Below are 19,631 nucleotides of genomic sequence, written 5' to 3'. Positions count from 1 at the left end.
GCCTTCTCTCCTGTGTCTTTTTCTTCTTAAAGGACCCGCTCATTTACTTTGCTTACACTTATCCAGCATGGCCTCACATTAACCTGATTCTGTCTGCACAGATGGTGTTTACAAATCATGACACACTCATACTCAACCTGCCTTTGTCTCTTGAGTGCTGAGATCAAAGGTCCAGATCTTGCAGGGATGGAGTTTAAGCTGTATAAGAGCCGACTGTCTTCTATCTCTTGTCCCTTGTAGAGTGCCTGATGAGTGAACAACAGTTATATCTGAAATTAATGGTGATCGATCATCCTTTTCTTCCTCTTTCTTCCCTCAGGTACAGAAACTAATGCGAAAGAAGCGATTAGACGTGGCTGAGTTTAGTATTTATTGGGATGTCAACTGCACTTTACTGGGGGACTTGCCTCAAGCGGAGTTACAGGTACGTTCTGCTTTGGGGCTTCTGAGGACATGGTTCAGGAACCCTGATCTGCAGGCTGTGCTCCCTGTCTACAAGCATCTTCTCTCGAGAGTCTGCCTGAGGTGCTTCTCGTGTCTAAAGGTTTCAACTTCAGAAGCACAGGAGCTTGTGCGTTTTAACTTGGATCAGGCTACTTCGGTGGATTTTGTGCTTGTGTCTCTTTTTCATGTAAAGTTCTTTTTTTAATTTAATTAATTAAATATATTAATATTTAGTCATTATTAATTTAACACATTCAGTTAATATTAATAAAATCACAAATACCAAATGGGCCTAATTATTAATAGAAAGTTTAATTATTAAATATCAGTTAATATGTTTAAATAATAAATAATTAATTAAATTAATTTGGAGGCAGGGTCTCTACATATCCCTGGCTGTCCTAGAACTCACTATGTAGAATAGGCTGTCCTAGAACTCACAGAGATCTGCCTATCTCTATCTTTAGCTTCTACTAATGGCATGCACAGCCATGCCTAGCTAAAGTTCTGTTTTTAAGATGTGTCGGTGTCTCTAATTCCTTGCTTCTTACTGCTGTGTGCCTATGACACACAGTGGTCAACATTTTGTTGGTCAGTAGGAACTGAACATGAAGGTTTCCAGTGAACAGAGCAGCAGGTCAGTTTTTTATCAAGGGACCAAACTGCTTGGGTTTCTCCTTAAACATTACAATGGTGGTGCTCCTTTAAGACAATGTCACTGTTTGGGAAGGACTGAGAAAATGCCCAGCTTAGTCTCTTTGTAAGCCCATGTTCTTGTGACCCAGGAGGCCATGGCCAGAAGCATGGAGAGTCGCAGTCATCACTACATCTTGGAGCCTGTGTGCGCTTCTGCCCTCTTGAAAAGGAACTGCTCCAAGGAGCCTCTGAGGTCGAGGCACAGCCCGAGGATTGAATGTGATATTCAGCTGGAGACCATTCCCTTGAAGCTGTCTCAGGTACAGTGTTCTCCCCAGAGGCTCAGACTCCCTATTGGGAGGTGGAGTAAAGGAAAACCTGCCCTAGGGCAGTGTCCTCCACAGGCCAGAGTCTGTTAGGTGTGAACCCATGTGGCATCAGACCCACTTGGTGTAGATTTTGATTTGGTGTTTTTTGAGTCCTGAGCAAAGAACATGGGAGAACTAAGAGGCCATCAGAGGGCCTCCTGCTGATGCTTTGGTCCTGGAGTTCTTCTCAGCAGATTGATGACTTGTTCTTGCTAATCAGGTCTATCCTGACCCAAAGAACCAATTCTATCCTAACCTAGTATCTCTTACTCTATCTAACAAAGCTGCAGTACCGGCAGATCATGGCATTCCTCAAGGAGCTGGAACGAAAGGAGAGGCAGCTGAAATTCCGGAAGTGGAAACCAAAAGTGGCCGTGTCCAAGAAGTAAGGGCACCTCTCTGTGTCACCCATAAAGTATGCATCTTACAGCAGCATGCTCTCCCTGTCCTTTTCACGTGACTGCAGAAGAAAGGGCAGTTGGTTTAACCTTGGTACAGTTAGCTAGGTTTTAACATGTGTGAACGTATTACCCATGAGGAAATAGAAATAAAAATAATACTCGGGACAAAAAGGGCATCAAATGCCTGTTGTCATTATTGATTTTCCTGTCATGTCTCTGTTGAGGTAAGTCTCACTCTTAGATTGAGAGTAGAGAAACTCAAAAGATCCTTGATTTCACTTAGCAGGCAGATTGCTGCTGCTTGTTGAAGTTTCTTGTCCGGTTGTTCTGTGCAGCACTCTTCAAACCCCCTTTATTCTGTCCTTCAGTCTGCTTGGCCACATTATGTAGGCTGTGTTCTCTGACTTCCAGAGCAAACATTATTCTCTTTCTTAAAAATATATTTTAGTTTAAATTATATTTAAGTATATGTGTGTGTGTGCACATGGATGCAGGAGCCCAGAGACGTCAGGAATGGGGATCAGACTGAAACTGGAATTAAAGGCAGTTGTGAGCCACCTGATGTGGCTGCTGGGAACGCTATAAGAACAGTACGATTTATTTGATTGTGACAGTCTTCTTATGTAATCCTTGATGTCCTGGAACTCTCTATGTAGGACAGGTTATCTTCAAACTCTTAGGTCTGCCTGCCTTTGCTTCTTGAGTGGTGGGATCAAAAGTGTGTGCCACCATGGCCAGCCTCAGCGTGCGCTTTAACTGCTGCCAGCTCTCCTGCCCCAGAAAGCCTCTCTTCACGTTACAGTGATAAGTGTGACCAGCCTGACTTGTTAAACCTGTTAAAAGATCTCATGTATTTCCATGTACATCTTTAGAAATTCAGTTGAAAATCTGTAATGGTCAAGTCTGTGGTGATTGTCTCAAGATGGCGCTTGCCTTACAAGCCAGCAGCGATTTCCTCCCTGGAGAGAGACTGCTCTGGGTGAGGCCTGTTGGTTACATGCTGTGCTGTTATTGACAGACTGTGCAATTCAATGTTCTTTGGCAGCAGATTCACTCTTCTGCATATTGAGCTTAGCTTAATGTGAAAAAGGACCCAAGACAGAGACAAAGGCTAATATGAGAACTGTCTCAGATAAGGCAAGCAGTGTTCCAGGTTGTCTTGGATGAAGAACATTGCACTGGTTTTTGCTGGGAGGAGTAACACACTGTCATGGATTGTTGCAGCTGTCGGGAATGGTGGTATTTTGCCCTGAACGCTAACTTGTATGAGATCAGAGAGCAGAGGAAGTGTTGGACCTGGGATTTCTTGTTGCATCGTGCCCGAGATGCTGTGTTTTACACTGACAGATATTTCAACAAGTTAAAAGGAGGCGTGCTGTCTGCAGATGACAAGGTGAGTGGACTACTTGCTTAGCATTTTTTTCTCTATGTGTTTGTTCGTTTGGTTTTGATTCAGCACTTCATGTAGCCCAGGCTGTCCTCAAGACTATGTATAGCTGAGGCTGGTTTTGAACTCCTTATCCTTCTGCTTCTACTTCCACAGTCCTGGCATTGCAGGCGTGAGCCACCACACTTAGCTAAGAGTATTCTCTCACAGGTTGAAGAAACAACTGAGTCTCTGAAGATGCAAAGCACCTTGTTGGAGGTGCACTTTCATAGGCTAGTGTCAGGCTCAGTAGAGTGAGGACTTCTTGGAAGGTAGTGAGCCTCATCTTGGCCAGAAGTAGGTTTCATTCCTGCTCCCTGAGGAGGTGCCCATGGCCCTGCCAAGTCCCTCCTGTTATAGTTCTGTGTATGTAGTTAAGGGAGAATTTCAGGGACTCATCAGTTGTCTCTTCCAGTCCTGAACCTAGTCTGTTAGTCTGTGACTAATTTCTGTGGATTTTGGTCTACATTTTCTGTAATCCTAGTTGATTTGATTGACCTTGGACTTCTTGGTGATAGAGGTGAAGCCAGAGCAGGTACCACAAATGAGAAGACAATTCTTATCTGAATTACCTGTGGCCTAGAAACCCTAGACCCAGCCTTGCCAGAGGCCTGTCTTGCCCTCATCCCTTCCTGTGACTGTCTTCTTTTCTCTCCCAGTGAAGGGAGGCAATTGGCTGCTTTGCTCCTTAATTGTTTTGCTTTTGTGACCATTCTCTCTTATGGCTCAGGTCATTTTTAACGGTGGTTCCTCTTGCTGAGTTTTCTAAACAGAAAGGAACAGTTGTGCACTGGGTAGTCCCCAGCAGTCGTGCTGAACCCCCGAGTTCTCACTCATCCTGCCAACAAGCTGAAGCCATGGTCCGCACTTGCCTCTTGCTGTCTTCAGCTGTGCCTGACATGGCTACTGACAGTGGGCACCTTCTAAAAAGGGTGGATTACATCAGACATTTTGGTCTGAAAAGCTTCCTTGAAGGCAGAGGCTGGATACTGTGAAAAAGGATCTGAATCAATGCTGAGGTGGCCGAGTGACAGCAGCTCTGTGAGCTGTGGACCACACAGACAGTGTGTTCTTCTACTGTTAGGAAATACGACATTGTTTAGTATGGGTAACTTTACTTTCTAAAAATGACACAATAGTATTTGCTACTAATCTTTAGTAACTAGTAAGAAACATGTTGAAATGACCACACCTTTGTTCATTGTGAATATGAAAGAGCTGCAGCCAGCATGCATACTATGTGAGCTTGGACCTCAGCGTCCTTTTGGAAGGTGGGAAGAATAACTCTGCTTCCTTTGATCTCATGAGCTAATAATGTGTTAGGCTGCCTGTGACCCGAGTCAGTGCAGTGCAGAACAGGATGCCTCAGCCACCACCCACCCAAGCAAATTATGTTCTTCTTGCTCTGTCGGCCCGCCCTGGCTCTGGTGGAGTTGTTGAGAACAAGTAACAAATGCTGGACTCTAGCGAACTCCATGGAAACCAGAGGCGGCTCTCACGACACTTGTTAATGTCTCATTTCTCAGGGAGGTGTTGTGGCTAGCTTATTGATGAGGCTAGCTTATTGATGAGGTGTTTACTTGGTTCTGCGCTGCAGTGTCTGAGTTTCATTTTGTCCCGAACAGGAGGAGATGTGTCGCATTGAGGAGGAGCAGAGCTTTGAGGAATTGAAGATTCTGCGCGAACTCGTTCATGATAGATTTTATAAGCAGGAGGAGCTAGCAGAGGTGAGAAATCTGTGTAGGGAAGGTCATTTGGTCCCAGCACACCCTAAGCCCTTCAGTGTCGATATGCTTGTGTTTCTGTCAGAACACATGGCAACCAATAGCACATCACAGCATCTGTCCCTTGGTCTTCATGTCTGCCTCTTTATGATTGGTTCCAGAGTCTTCGAGAACCGCAGTTTGATTCTCCGGGAACCTCACCTGGTGATCCAGATGGCAGCGGAGGCAGCGGGATGCTGCAGTACCTGCAGTCCTGGTTTCCAGGGTGGGGCGGCTGGTATGGACAGCAGAGCCCTGAAGGGAAAGTGGTAGAAGGACTGACAGCGGAGTCACATGAGCACTGGACACCGGAAGAGATCTTGGGTATGCTGGGATCCCATCTGCAGCCGAGCTCTCAGCCAGAGAGGTAGCTCAGGTCCTAAACATCATCCTGCTCTTTGTGCAGAAGCTTGACAGGTCATTTCCAGACGTGAAGGTCATATTTGGACAGCAGTTTGTTTCATAGAGGTAGAGGAAAGACACATCTGGAAGAGACTCCATGGCCATCATCATTCTTTGTACATTACTGGACAAGTCTGAGTGGCAGCTGTTGTTAGAGAACTAAATCTGAGCCTGTTCACAAATAAACTCTGAGGTTTGATAGCAGTGCAGAGGCCCTCTGTAATCCCACACTGTCAGTGTGAGCCTATAGAACAAGGCACTAGTTAAGTTAATTTGCATTAGCCACATCAGCCACGTGTGTCAACTGCCTGGCAGCCATATGTAGGTAGTGGCCATGGTCGTTTAGTCATCTCTGTCTTCAGGTTCTTGTCTAAAGAAGGGACATCTGGTTCAACAGAATCATCCCAGTCCGGGGATCTGGTCTTGCTCTCTGTGTTCTCTTAAGCCCATTTTCCCATACCATGTAGGTACGGAGGAGTTCTTTGACCCCACTGCAGATGCTTCATGTATGAATACCTATACAAAGCGAGATCACGTCTTTGCCAAGCTGAATGTGCAGCTACAGCGGGGTACTGTGACTCTCCTGCACAAGGAGCAGGGCACTGCTCATGCCAACGAGAGTGCATTCATGCAGCTCGAGTTCTCAGGTACTGCTCAGCGCCACCTCTGCCAGTCTCTAGTGCCAAAGCACTGTCTGTTCTTGCCATTTGTGGTATTCTGAGTCTGTGAGAACATAGGAACTGGAGAGATGCCTAGAGGTTAAGAGTGCAGACTGCTCTTGCGGAGGACCTGAGTTTGGTTCCCAACACCCATATATATCATGAGGTCTCAGCTGCCTGTAATTCCAGTACAAAGGGATTTGTTTTAGTTAAATTTCTATGAGGTGTTAAAAACACCATGACCAAAACCAGCTAGAGGAAGAAATGGTTTATTTGGCTTACACATCCCCATCACTGTACATCATCAAAGGAACTCAAGGCAGGAACCCCAGGCAGGAGCTGAAGCAGAGGCTATGGAGGAATGTGGTTTACTGGCTGGTTCTTCCGCTTGCTCAGTCCTCTCCTCTCCCCTCCCCTCCCCTCCCCTCCCCTCCCTCCCCTCCCCTCCCCTCCCCTCCCCTCCCCTCCCCTCCCCTCCCCTCCCTCCCCTCCCCTCCCCTCCCCTCCCCTCCCCTCCCCTCCCCTCCCCTCCCCTCCCCTGTCTCCTCTCCTCTCCTCTCTTTTCTTTTTTTTTCTGACTTTTTGAGACAGGGTTTTCCTGTGTATCCCTGGCTGTCCTGGAACTCAACTCTGTAGACCAGGCTGGCCTTGAACTCAGAGAGATCTGCCTGCCTCTACCTGCCAAGTGCTGGATTTAAAGGTGTATAACCCCCCCCCCCCCACCAGGCCACCCACACACCCACACACACACTCACACACACACACACACTTCAGTTTTCTTCTTATATATCCCAGGGCTACCTGCCTAGGGGTAGCACCATTCACAGTGTATAGGGGGACCTCCCATATCAATCAGTGATAAGAAAATGCCTGACAAGCTTTCATACAGGCCAGTCTTAGGGAAGCATTTTCTCCATTGTGGCCCCCTCTTTTCAGGTAGCTCTAGCTTGTGTCAAATTGAAAAAAACAAAATAAAACAACTAGGACAGGACCTAGCACCTCTGATTTCCAAGGGCACTGATGTATAACACACACACACACACACACACACACACACACACACACACACACACACACACACACTAAAATCTCAAAGCCAAGTGTGGTACCATACTCCTTTAATCCCAGCCACTCAGGAGGCAGAGGCAGAAGCAGAGGGAAGCCAATCTCTGCAAGTTTGAGGCCAGCTGGGTCTACAAAGTAAGTTTTAGGACAGCCAGGGTTACACAGAGAAACCCTTTGTTTTCTTTTTCTTTTTTGTTTTTGTTTTTTTGACACCTCCCTCACACACACACACACACACACACACACACTCCCCAATCCTAAAAGAGTCTCAAAATGCTTCCAACTCTAGGGGAAGTGCAGGGCTAGGAGTCTGTGAGGCCATAATCATCACACTCCCCAGCTGATCATTATAAACCTGCCTTCCTCAGTGTGAGTGTGTCTGCACATCTTGTTTAATGTGTATGTGTAATGTGTAAACCTGCCTTCCTCAGTGTGAGTGTGTCTGCACATCTTGTTTAATGTGTATGTGTAATGTGTAAACCTGCCTTCCTCAGTGTGAGTGTGTCTGCACATCTTGTTTAATGTCTATCTGCACTGGTTTGTTGACACTGAGCTCAGGGTCTGTAGTACTGTAGCGGAGCTAAGACATTTCTTATGTAAAGCATGTATCGGCCTTTTCCAGTATAGACACTGGACTCCACTGGAGCGTTGAATTAATTCACTCACTATTAGTTAACTTATTAATTCATTTTATGGTGCTAGGGATTAAACTCAGGGACTTGTTCATACCAGGTAAACATTGCCATTGAGCTTAACCCTGCCCCTTTTGGGTTATTTTACACAGAAAAATCATAAGCATATCACATAAAAATGAGAAAAGAAGGTCCCAAATAAACTAGAAATAGGACACGTTTTACAGAATGAGAACTCACAATAGGAGGCAGTCTGGTTGAAGTCACCGGGGACATGCTTGGGTGACTCAGTCCTTCAGCTACGCAGTGTCTGAATGGCTATAGAGGCACCGTGAGTATCGTTTGGGTTTGCGAGTATATTTCAGAGAGCAGGGGAACATGAACATCCAGAATGGCACTGATCAATCTTGTTTTGTTTTCTGTGACTGAACTAAAGATATGTAAGTAAATACTCAGATGTTGGCTTGGACATCTCATGTTTTATGGTAGCTTATCTAAGAGGCTTTGGCAGTTTAAAAGTGTTTTCGACAGACTGACTGATAGACAGACAGAGGCTTACTTCTCTGACTTTATAATCCTGAGAGCTGAGCTGTCAGACCTAAGTGAAATAACAGATTGCTTGAACATACTTGTGAAGGCTCTACTTAAAATTCATTGTGAGGTTAGGCATGGTGGTGTGCACCTTTAATCCCAGCACCCAAGAGGCAGAGACGGGTGGGTGGATCTCTCTGAGTTTTAGGTTCTGCATAGGTTCTTCCAGTCAGGACTACATAGTGAGAGCCTGTCTCAAAACAGAAAACAAAATAGCTTACTCTATTGAGAAAGCTCCAACAGTCTTTGCATGCTTATGTAGGCAGACAGATTGTGTGTGTGCGTGTGTGTATGCATATGTATATTTAAATTGTCACATAGTTTGTTGTAAATGCATTATTTCTAGGTATAAAGCATATTGGGCCTTAGAACATAGTACCATCTCTTATATTTATCTCTTATAGATGTAAAACTTCTAGCAGAGTCTCTTCCCCGAAGAAACTCCTCCTTGCTTTTGGTCCGGTTGGGTGGACTGTTCCTCCGAGACCTGGCTACAGAAGGAACCATGTTTCCTCTCCTGGTCTTCCCTAATCCGGTATGTACTTCAGTGGCGTGACTAGCACACATGCGTGTCAGTGTGTCCTGCAGAGGCATGGCTAGCACATGTATGTGTCAATTAATTATGTCTGTTTTTGGAAGTCAGAAGTCCTTTGACATGTGATGATTGGAGTCAGGCTGGGACTAGGTCCTTTGTTAAAGAGGAAATATGAGTGAGCTGTGGCGCTCTGCCTCTTCCCTCCCCATGTCCATGCCACTGTGGATGTGTCTGTCCACCTGGGAGTAATGCCAGGAGCATCGCTCACTGCTTTCTGCATTTCAAGGCTAACACTTGAGTCTGCTCATGACTTGCTGTTGTTATTGTGAAAACTCATCTTTCTAGGAGTCTAAAAGAGAGCTACCTTCACTCCTTTATATATGTTCAATTTTATAGTAATATCCTTTACCAACTGCGGGATCTTAGGTCTTATTGACAAAGACGTAGTCTAAATGAGTAACTGTTCTCTCTGTCTGTACTTCTTTTTGAATGTTTCTAGAAAGTATGGGAGAGTGGAATTAAAATTTGAAAAGTTATAGATATTCAATATCTATTTGGCAAATATTATTTTCTGTTCTGGGAAATGACACAGTAATGCATGGATGTGGTAACCCATAAAGGGGTTGAGTCATGTGTGCAAAGAAGGATCAGAGTGTGTAAAGTAAAGGGGGTAGGGCACTGTGCCACTTACCTGCTGAAGTACGTTTGTGTATGTGTTTAATAGCAGAAAGAAGTAGGCAGAGTCTCACAGTCTTTTGGTCTTCAAACTGCATCAGAAGACAGAAGTGATCAATACTCTGGTAAGTTTTCATATGTTCTTCAAATTAATCCTTAAAAAGCACATTATTCCTGATTGGTAGACTTTGATTTATGCTCTGAGCATAGTGATTTGCCAGGTGGATCTGTGTTGCTCCTGAAGGCAGTGTGAACTCTATGGGTAGGACTGTTCCCCTGGTGTCACTAGAGTATTTTTGTAAGGCCTCTGGGCCTTGCACTGCATTATGGGAACAAATACAGTAGTCTAGCTGTCAAGATTCCTGTTAAAAATTAGAGCCTGATCTCATTAGGCTTTATTTTAAAAATCTGCATAATTGTGAACAGATTAGAAAAGAATTTAGAAAATGTCTTTTTCCCAGAATGCTACCCAGGCCTCTGTGAGGGTGTGGTGGTGGTTATGTTGTGTTCTACATCTTCTGTTCTTTCCTTTAGCTGCGGACCCAGACAACCCAGTCTTTGAGATGCTCTATGAGAGAAACCCAGTGCACAGCCACTTTGAGAGGCGGTTGCATGTCAGCACAAGGCCCTTGAACATCATCTACAACCCACAGGCTATTAAAAAAGTGGCAGACTTTTTCTACAAGGGAAAGGTTCATACCTCAGGTTAACTTTTTTGTTTGTTTGATCCTATGTTACCTTTGAAAAAAATCTCTTGGGTCATTTCTGATGCAGTGTATGGTTGTAATGCATTTGGAAGACCTGGTAGTGTGGTAAGAGCCTGCAGAGTAAGTGACAGGACTGTGTGAGGACACTTAGTCAGTGTCCTTGGCCAGTTGTCCTTCCCATGTCTCTTCCCATGTGCACTTTTCCTTCATCCTGGGATGACTATTTCTTTGGCCAGCTAGGATGTTTTAGCTTGGTGAACTACAGTGGAGTGTTCAAAAATTTCCTTCTAGATGGCAGCATCTCTGTTCATTTGTGAACATTTCTAAGTAGCGTTGTTGGTAACTTATGACTTCCTTTATTCCCTACAGAGACTGAGACAGTTAGAGAAGTACTTTCCCTGACAGGGAGGCTTGTGAAACAGTGATGCTCACTTTGTGTGCCCCCTTCCTTCTTGCTTCTGAAGACAGTTGTGATGCTTTTCGTATAAACAGTAACTGAGACAGAACTGGCTAACATTTTGCCTTCAATATAATCTGCTTTGTGTGATTTTTGAAATACAGCAGTTTGGAGTTTTCAGAAATAGCTTTAGGGATTCCTTTTTTTTTTTTTTTTTAAGATTTATTTATTTATTTTATGTATATGAGAACACTGCTGCTCTCTTCAGACATACCAGAAGAGGGCATCAGATCCCAGTATAGATTGTTGTGAGCCACCATGTGGTTCCTGGGAATTGAACTCAAGACCTCTGGAAGAGCAGTCAGTGGTCTTAACCGCTGAGCCATCTCTCCAGCTCCCCCTCCCCTTCCTGCCTCCAATTTTAGGGATCCTAAGAAGTTAGGTGCCTCCACGTCCTCAGGCTGTCCACCACTCCCCCAAGCCTTCTCCCTACTGTCACTATGGCAAGTCATCTCAGAGGAACGATCTAGTTTGTTACTGATTTCTTTTTTCCACTTCAGTGGATCTTGTGGGTGAGGGCAGAAGTGACAGTGTTTTATTGGCTCAGTCACTTGCAAGCTGACATCTTGTGCCTTTCCGATCTTGCAGGCTTTGGCTATCAGTCTGAGCTGGAGTTAAGGGTAGCTGAAGCAGCCCGAAGACAATATGACAAGCTGAAGGTGCAGACCAAGGCTGAGATCCGACAGACCCTTGACCGTTTGCTTGTGGGAGATTTTATTGTGAGTGACCTTACATGACTCTGGGGATGGGGGAGGCCACCATGTTTCCTGACAAGCTCCCGACTTACAGGATATAGGTTTGCTCATATCCCTTATGTACCCTCAAAATAGATGGGTGGGTGGATGGATGGGTGGATAGAAAGAAAGATATCCTTGTAGCTAGCACTTTAAATGGCTTATGTCTTTTCTATTAGTGGTCTAATTAAGAAATGAGTGATACTGACCAGACCATGCTTTCCTTGCTCTGAGGGTATTCAATTTTGTTTTCTTTCCGAGACAGGGTTTCTCTGTGTAGCTGGCCCTCCTGGAACTTCTCTTTGTAGATCAGGCTGGCCTCGAACTGACAGAGATCACCCTGCCTCTGCCTTCTGAGTGTTGGGGGTACTTCCCAGACTTGCTTGTGTCTTTCTCCAGGCCTAATTTACAAGTATGGTGACTTTGTGGTGCTGTGTGTCCAGCTGATTCAAGGGCAAGAAACAGCTGAATTGTCCAGAAAGGGAGTTTCTGATAGTGCACTGTCTATGCATAGCAGTAGGTGGAGCTGTTAGACAAGTGTGGCTGCTTTTGAACCCTGTGGAACCAGCTGTGGGAGGTTGGCCATGGTGTTCCAAGTCAAATGCCTAAGAACTTATGGGGGTGGGGGAGATGCGGAATTAGTCTTGATTTCCTGTGTGTGAGTGTATATGTTTCAGCATAACTTATGGTTATTAGTGCCTTCCTGATATTTTCACAAAAAAAGGGCCTTTTCCTTTTTTTTCTTCTAATTTTATTTATTTATTTTTCATATGTAGTTTTAGTTTTTGAGATATGTTTTCTCTGTGTAGCCTTGGCTGTTCTGGAACTCTTATTCTTAGGCCAGGCTGGCCTCGAACTCATAGATCTGCCTGTGTCTGCCTCCTGAGTGCCGGAATTAAAGGCATCTGCCACAGCACCAGACTATAAATTATGAACAAAACCCCTCTTAATCCAGGAATCATCAGTCAATACAAACAACTCCTCAATCAAGTTAATAGTTTGCTAAGTTTTCCTCTCTTCTTCAAATATCAGCCTATGATAATATCTCCAGCCAGCAAATGTTAAGTGCCCTGTATTGCACTCCCAAGGACTGGCATCCTGGGTGGGATTTCAGGATGCTTGGACACCTCTATAAAGCTCCTTGACAGTCAGGGTTAGCAGTGATATAATCGCATATCCCAGGCGAGGCTTGAACTTGTGGTTCTCCTGCTTTGAGTTCCAGGGTTACAACAAGTTTGCAACTGAGTTTTATTTTGCCTCTGTAGGAGGAAAGTAAGCGGTGGACTGTTCGCCTGGACATCTCTGCCCCTCAAGTGATATTTCCAGATGATTTCACCTTCAAGAATCCCGTGTTGGTTGTTGTGGACCTTGGAAGAATGCTTTTGACCAACACCCAAGGTAGAGTGTCAGTGTGAGGAAACAACGACCTGTCTGTCTGTGCTTCACATGGAAAACTGGACAGAAAGTTTTCATAACATTGTAAAGCTCTAAAGTTTGGGGTCTGGAGAGATGGCTCGGGGGTTAAGAGTACGTGCTGCCTCTGCAGAAATCCTGGATTGAGTTCCCAGCACCTACACAGTGGCTCATAGCCATCCTTAATTCCAGCTTCAGGGGAAACAACACTCTCTTCTGACTTGTGGGTACCAGGCATGTATGTGGTTTACATACATGTGTGTAGGCACACACACACACACACACACACACACACACACACACACACACACACACACCACATTACAAAACAAAAACAAAACAATCCAACCAACCAACCAACCAAAAACCCTCCAAAGTACACCTGTTGCTTTGTTAATACTAGCTTGGGGTATAATTCACATTTCAAAATATCCAGTTCAGCCAGGCTGAACCTAAACCCACGAGCAGTCTCTAATCCCTCCTTGCTCTGCTTTGACAGCCAAACTCAATCTATTTTTGATTCTACATTTGTTTGTTCTAAACATTTCATACTTATGGAATATTTGAACATGTCACCTTTCATGTCTGCCTTTTTAATTTAATGATACTACTTCTTTTTTTTTTTTTTTTTTTTTGCCTCTGCCTCCTGAGTGCTGGGATTAAAGGCGTGTGCCACCACACCTGGCATAATACTACTTTCAATGTTGACCCATATTGGTGGTAGTGTTTAGTGTGTGTGTGTGTGTGTGTATGTGTTTGTGTAGTATCATATTTCTTTTTATGGCTTTTACTAGTCCCTTCTTGGATATAACAGGTGTTGTTTACTTGTTCTTTGGTTAGTAAACATCGACAACACCGCCCCAAACTCCACTGTTTGAATAACACCACTGCCAACAGTCACATCATGTTTTTGTGGCAATATAGATCTTTAGTTCTTTTACATGCTCACCCAGGAATGGAGTTGCTGGGCTGTGTGTTAGCCTTATGTTTAACATTTTTAGCGACTACCAGATTACTTTCCCAGATGGCTTATATGCCCCTGGTTTGTGACAGTTCTAGTTCCCCACATCCTCTTACTACTTGTTATCTGATCTGATGTTAACCGCCTTGGGACTGTGGAGCAGTGTCTCACTGTGACTTTCGTTCTTTTTTTTATTATATATATTTTTTATTACATATTTTCCTCAATTACATTTGGCTTTCGTTCTTTATTTGATTTATTTAAAGATTTATTTAAAGATTTATTTATTTTATGTATGTGTGTACGCTGTATCTGTACAGATGGTTGTGAGCCTTTATGTGGTTGTTGGGAATTGAATTTTTAGGACCTCTGCTCGCTCCGGTCGGCCCTGCTCCCTTGGATCAACTCCGCTCACTCAGTTCTTGCTTGCTTTAGCCCAAAGATTTTTTATTATACATAAGTACAATGTAGCTGACTTTAGATGCACCAGAAGAGGGCATCAGATTTCATTACGGGTGGTTGTGAGCCACCATGTGGTTGCTGGGATTTGAACTCAGGACCTTCGGAAGAGCAGTCAGTGCTCTTACCCCCTGAGCCATGTCATCAGCCCCATTTCTTTTTTTTTAATTAATTTTTTTATTTATTCACTTTATATCTCACTCACTCATTGCCCCCCACTAGTAACCCCTCCCACAGTCCTTCCCCATCCCTCTCCCCTTTTCCTGTTGGGCATCCCCTGGCTATTCCTTTCCCCCCTCCCCCTGCACTTCAAGTCTCTTTGAGGCTAGGTATATCATTTCCCACTGATGCCAGACAAGGCAGCCCAGATAGAACATAACCCACATACAGGCAATAGCTTTTGGGATAGCCCCCATTCAAGTTGTTCAGGACCCACATGAAGACCCACATGCTACATATGTGTGGGGAGGTATAGGTCTAGCCATTTTATTTTCTTTGGTTGGTGGTTCAAATTCTGAGAGCCACAAACATCCAGATTAGTTGACTCTGTTGGCCTTTCTCTGGAGTTCCTATCCCCTTCTGGGCTCTTAATCCTTCCTCCTATTCTTCCATAAGAGTCCCCAAACTTCATCCATTGTTTGGCTGTAGATGTCTGTATCAGTCTGAGTCAGCTGTTGGGCAACATGCTCTTGTCTGCAGGCATAATAAATTATCATTAATGTTGTCAGGAATTGGTGTGTGCAAAGTGATGGGTCTCTAGTTGGGCCAGCTATCAGTTGGCCACTCCCTCAGTCTCGGCTCCATCCCCTGTGCCTGCATTTCTTGTAGACAGGTTACATTTTGGGTTGAAAGATTTGTGGGTGGGTTGGTGTCTCTGTCGCTCTACTGGGGTTGCTGCCTGGCTGAAGGAAGTGGCCTTTTCAGGATCCATATCCCCAATGCTGTGAGTCACAGCTAAGGTCACCACTATTGATTCTGGTTTGCCTCCTTTATCCCAGGTCTCTGTTCCTGGAGATGCCCCCCACCTCCTTCATTCCCTTTGCTGGCAGATTTCCCTTCATTTTCATTGCTATCTAGCTTTCTTTCCCATCCTCCACAGCTGAACCCACCCTCCATCCCCATTCCTCTCCCCATGTCCCCTCCTTCCCATTTACCACCCTCCGTCTGACTCTTATGACTATTTTATTCCTCCTTCTAACCGAGATTCAAGTTTCCTCCCTTGGACCTTCATTCTTGTTTAGTTTTTTGGGTCTGTGTAATGTAGCGTCATACCTGTATTTTATGGCGAATATCCACTAATAAGTGAGTATATACCACGCATATCCTTTCCGAACTAGGTTACCTCACTCTGGATTATATCCTCAAGACTCATCCATTTGCCTGCAAAAATCTTGATATCTTCATTTTTAATAGCTGAATAGTATTCCATAGTGTAGATGTACCACATTTTCTTTATCCATTTTCAGCTAAGGGACATCTTTGTGTTGTTGGTTTTCTTTTTCTACCTTTATGTGCCAGATAAGGATATTGTGTAGAGCAAGAATATTCTAGAAAAGAAACAAAATGAAGGCTACAATAAGTGGAGAAGTGTAAGTTTGAAGAGTGCTGTAAGAGAGTTGTGTCAGCAGCCCTGCCTGTGACAAGGCGTGAGAATGCTGGCAGTGGCTGTGGCCTCAGCATCCTAGTGTGAGCTTGGAGGGATTTTCACCTACGTTTTTACTCTTTGTATTTTGTTTTTCAGTCTCATAGATAAGTTCACACTAGATGAATAGCAATTACACAGTGTTATGTCTGTCGTTTTCATCCACTTATAAACCATTAGCTTAGTGAAGCTTTCCTTTTGTGTTCTTCCTCTTCTTCTTCATCCCCTTCCCTCTTCTTCCTCTTCCTCCTCCTCCTCTTTCATAATAAGAGGCAGGGACTCACAATGTAGGCCTGGCAGGCTTGGAACTTACTATACAGAGTAGGCTGTTCTCAGACTTAGAGTGTTCTGCCTGCCTCTGACTCAGAAGTGCTGAAATATTTCATAATAGAATTCTTAAGATTTTAAATCTATGTCTATGACTTGGTGGAATTTGAGATTCTTTTCAAAAATTGAGATTTTAATGTGAATTGTCTAAGTTTATGTGTACCAAGTCTGTGCAAGAGTCTAAAGAGGCCAAAGAGGGCATCTGGTTTCCTGGAAGTGGAGTTACAGGCAACTTCCATGAATTGCCATGTGGGTGTGCTGGGAGTCAATCCTGGGTCTTCTGCAAGAGCAGAAAGTGCTCCTAAGCACTGAGCTATCTTCCCAGTCCTTAGTTAATAAGGGAGGGAGGGAGCAAGTAGGAGACTTTTAACTTATGATCTTTTCATTTCTCCTTGTAGAAGACTCTAGGAGGAAAAGTGGGGATGGCTCTGCCTCTGAAGAGAATCAGTTCAGTGATGATGAATATAAGACCCCTCTTGCCACACCTCCTAGCACCCCACCTCCAGAGACCAGCAGTAGCAACGGGGAGAAAACACCACCCTTTTCTGGAGTGGAGTTCAGCGAGGAACAGCTCCAGGCTCATCTCATGAGCACACAGATGTATGAGAGGTACTCCTTGACATTCATGGACCTACAGGTTATGGTAGGGCGTGTGAGAGACAACTGGAAACGTGTGCAGGACATCGATGTGGGGCCAACACATGTAGTTGAGAAGTTCAATGTTCACCTACAGTTAGAACGTCGGCTGATTTACACGTCAGACCCCAAGTACCCTGGGGCTGTGCTCTCAGGCAATTTACCAGACTTAAAAATCCACATCAATGAAGATAAAATATCTGCCCTGAAGAACTGCTTTGCTCTCCTCACCACTCCGGAAACAAAGCCCTCTGACACCCAGATCAGAGAGAAGATTTTCCCCCAGGAAGGACCTCGGGGAAGCTTGCAGGATTCAGTAATGAACTTGACCCAGAGTATTGTAATGCTGGAGCAGCACACGAGGGAGGTGCTGGTGGAGTCACAGCTCCTCCTAGCGGAATTCAAGGTAAACTGCATGCAGCTTGGTGTTGAGAGCAGTGGCCGCTACATCTCAGTGCTCAAGGTGTTTGGCACCAACGCTCACTTTGTGAAAAGGCCGTATGATGCTGAGGTCTCCCTGACTGTTCACGGATTGCTTCTGGTGGACACCATGCAGACTTATGGTGCTGATTTTGACCTTTTGATGGCTTCACATAAGAATCTGAGTTTTGATATTCCCACAGGAAGTCTCCGGGATAGCAGGGCACAGTCTCCTGTCTCTGGACCTAATGTGGCCTTCCAAACTGATGTGACCACCCTCAACGACCAATCAGCCACTAGTGTGTCCCTGGAGAAAATTCTCACCAAAGAACAAGAGTCCCTCATTAAGCTGGAGTATCAGTTTGTGAGTTCAGAGTGCCCATCCATGAACTTGGACAGCACTCTGCAGGTCATTTCCCTTCAGGTCAATAATTTGGACATCATCCTAAACCCAGAGACAATTGTGGAGCTCATTGGTTTTCTTCAGAAATCCTTCCCTAAGGAAAAGGATGATGTGAGCCCCCAGCCTCTGATGACTGACCTTGAAAGAAGCATTGTGGAACAGGGCACCATTCAGTCGACTTACGAGCAGAACACGGAGGTCGCCGTGGAGATCCACAGGCTCAACCTCCTGCTGCTTCGGACAGTGGGCATGGCTGACGGGGAGAGGCATGGCAGGAAGATCGCAACGGCCAGCATTGGTGGCACCAAGGTGAACGTGTCGATGGGCAGCTCGTTTGACATGAACGGCTCCCTTGGCTGTTTGCAGCTCATGGATCTGACCCAAGAGAATGTGAAGAGCCAGTATGTCGTCAGCATCGGAAATTCTGTAGGCTATGAGAACATCGTCAGCGACATTGGCTATTTTGAAAGTGTGTTTGTCAGAATGGAAGATGCAGCCTTGACTGAAGCATTGAGTTTCACCTTTGCTGAGAAATCAAAACAGGAATGCTTTCTCAATCTGAAGATGGCATCTTTGCATTATAACCACTCTGCTAAATTCTTGAAGGAGCTGACATTATCTATGGATGAGCTGGAAGAGAATTTCCGCAGTATGTTGAAGAGTGCAGCCACCAAAGTGACCACAGTGTTAGCCACCAAGACTGCCGAGTACAGTGAGATGGTGTCACTCTTTGAAACCCCGAAGAAGACCAGGGAGCCCTTTGTCTTGGAGGAGAATGAAATCTACGGGTTTGGCCTTCCTTCCCCTCGATCGGATACTGTGAAGCTTATCTTGAACATAAACATTGAGTCTCCAGTTGTTTCTATCCCTCGGAGGCCTGGGAGTCCTGAGCTGTTGGTGGGACACTTGGGGCAAATATTCATCCAGAATTTTGTGGCAGGAGATGATGACTCCAGAAGTGACCGCCTGCAGGTGGAAATCAAAGACATTAAACTCTATTCTTTGAATTGCACTCAGCTAGCAGGCAGGGACAATGCTGGGCCTGAAGTCAATCGGACATTTTGCCCTCCTTCCGGGCTGGCCAGTGTTAACAGTCAGGAGGAGGCTCACTTCACACGACACGATTTCTTTGAATCTTTGCATAGAGGCCAAGGTGAGAAGCAGAAACATGTTTTGAGTGTGTGTAAAGGTTCTAAACTCAGCTCCTGTATATGTGTCCCTGAAAACAACACAGTTCCTTCCTTTTAGGGTTATCTCTGGTTAATGTGTGAACAATCATAGTGGTGTTTTTAACAGTTTTGTAGAGGGCTGGCATGGTTTTACTTTCTCTCTTTGGATAAAATAATAATGTACTTTGAGCCGGGTGTGGTGGCGTACACTTTTAATCCCAGCACTCTAGAGGTGGAGGCAGGCAGATCTCTGTGAGTTTGAGGCCAGCCAGGTCTACACTGTGAGTTTTAGGACATCCAGGAGTGTACAGAGAAACCCTGTCTGTGAAGGTTTTGCAGCTGGGTGAATGTTCCTTTTCCAGGATGCCTCAGTGGAGATATCTATCTATCTATCTATCTATCTATCTATCTATCTATCTATCTATCTATCTATCTATCTATCTATCTACATACATACATACATACATACATACATACATGTCTTCTTCTGGCCTCTGTGAGCACTAGGCACACATGCAAATATATGTATATATATATGTCTATATGTATATATATATGTGTGTATATATACATATGTATATATATGTATACATACATATACATATATACACACACATACACACATACACATATATACATATATACATACATACATATACATATATACACACACACATACACACATACACATATATACATATACACA

At 44.6% G+C, this 19,631-nt stretch overlaps 1 protein-coding gene across 15 annotated transcripts in view; it reads left to right on the top strand.

Annotated features, from left to right (window-relative positions):
• The window catches only part of Vps13d (vacuolar protein sorting 13D), a 323,993-nt gene that overhangs the window by 21,560 nt on the left and 282,802 nt on the right, over positions 1–19,631 (top strand). For all 15 annotated transcript variants that reach the window (XR_003954929.1, XR_003954931.1, XR_881424.3 and 12 more), the window contains 13 exons: positions 320–424; positions 1,230–1,400; positions 1,733–1,833; positions 3,074–3,242; positions 4,901–5,002; positions 5,161–5,362; positions 5,908–6,087; positions 8,792–8,922; positions 9,647–9,722; positions 10,132–10,302; positions 11,350–11,480; positions 12,761–12,893; positions 16,696–18,909. Coding sequence is in view for 7 of the 15 variants with exons in the window: in NM_001276465.1 (NP_001263394.1) it covers positions 320–424; positions 1,230–1,400; positions 1,733–1,833; positions 3,074–3,242; positions 4,901–5,002; positions 5,161–5,362; positions 5,908–6,087; positions 8,792–8,922; positions 9,647–9,722; positions 10,132–10,302; positions 11,350–11,480; positions 12,761–12,893; positions 16,696–18,909 (3,886 nt within the window). In the remaining 8 variants the exon portion in view is untranslated. The remainder of the gene's footprint in view (positions 1–319; positions 425–1,229; positions 1,401–1,732; positions 1,834–3,073; positions 3,243–4,900; positions 5,003–5,160; positions 5,363–5,907; positions 6,088–8,791; positions 8,923–9,646; positions 9,723–10,131; positions 10,303–11,349; positions 11,481–12,760; positions 12,894–16,695; positions 18,910–19,631) is intronic.

This window comes from Mus musculus, chromosome 4 (genome assembly GCF_000001635.26).
Source record: "Mus musculus strain C57BL/6J chromosome 4, GRCm38.p6 C57BL/6J".
Classification (NCBI taxonomy): Eukaryota; Metazoa; Chordata; class Mammalia; order Rodentia; family Muridae; genus Mus; species Mus musculus.
The sequence above is the reverse complement of the archived record's forward strand: the minus strand, read 5'-3'. Positions and strand labels throughout refer to the sequence as shown.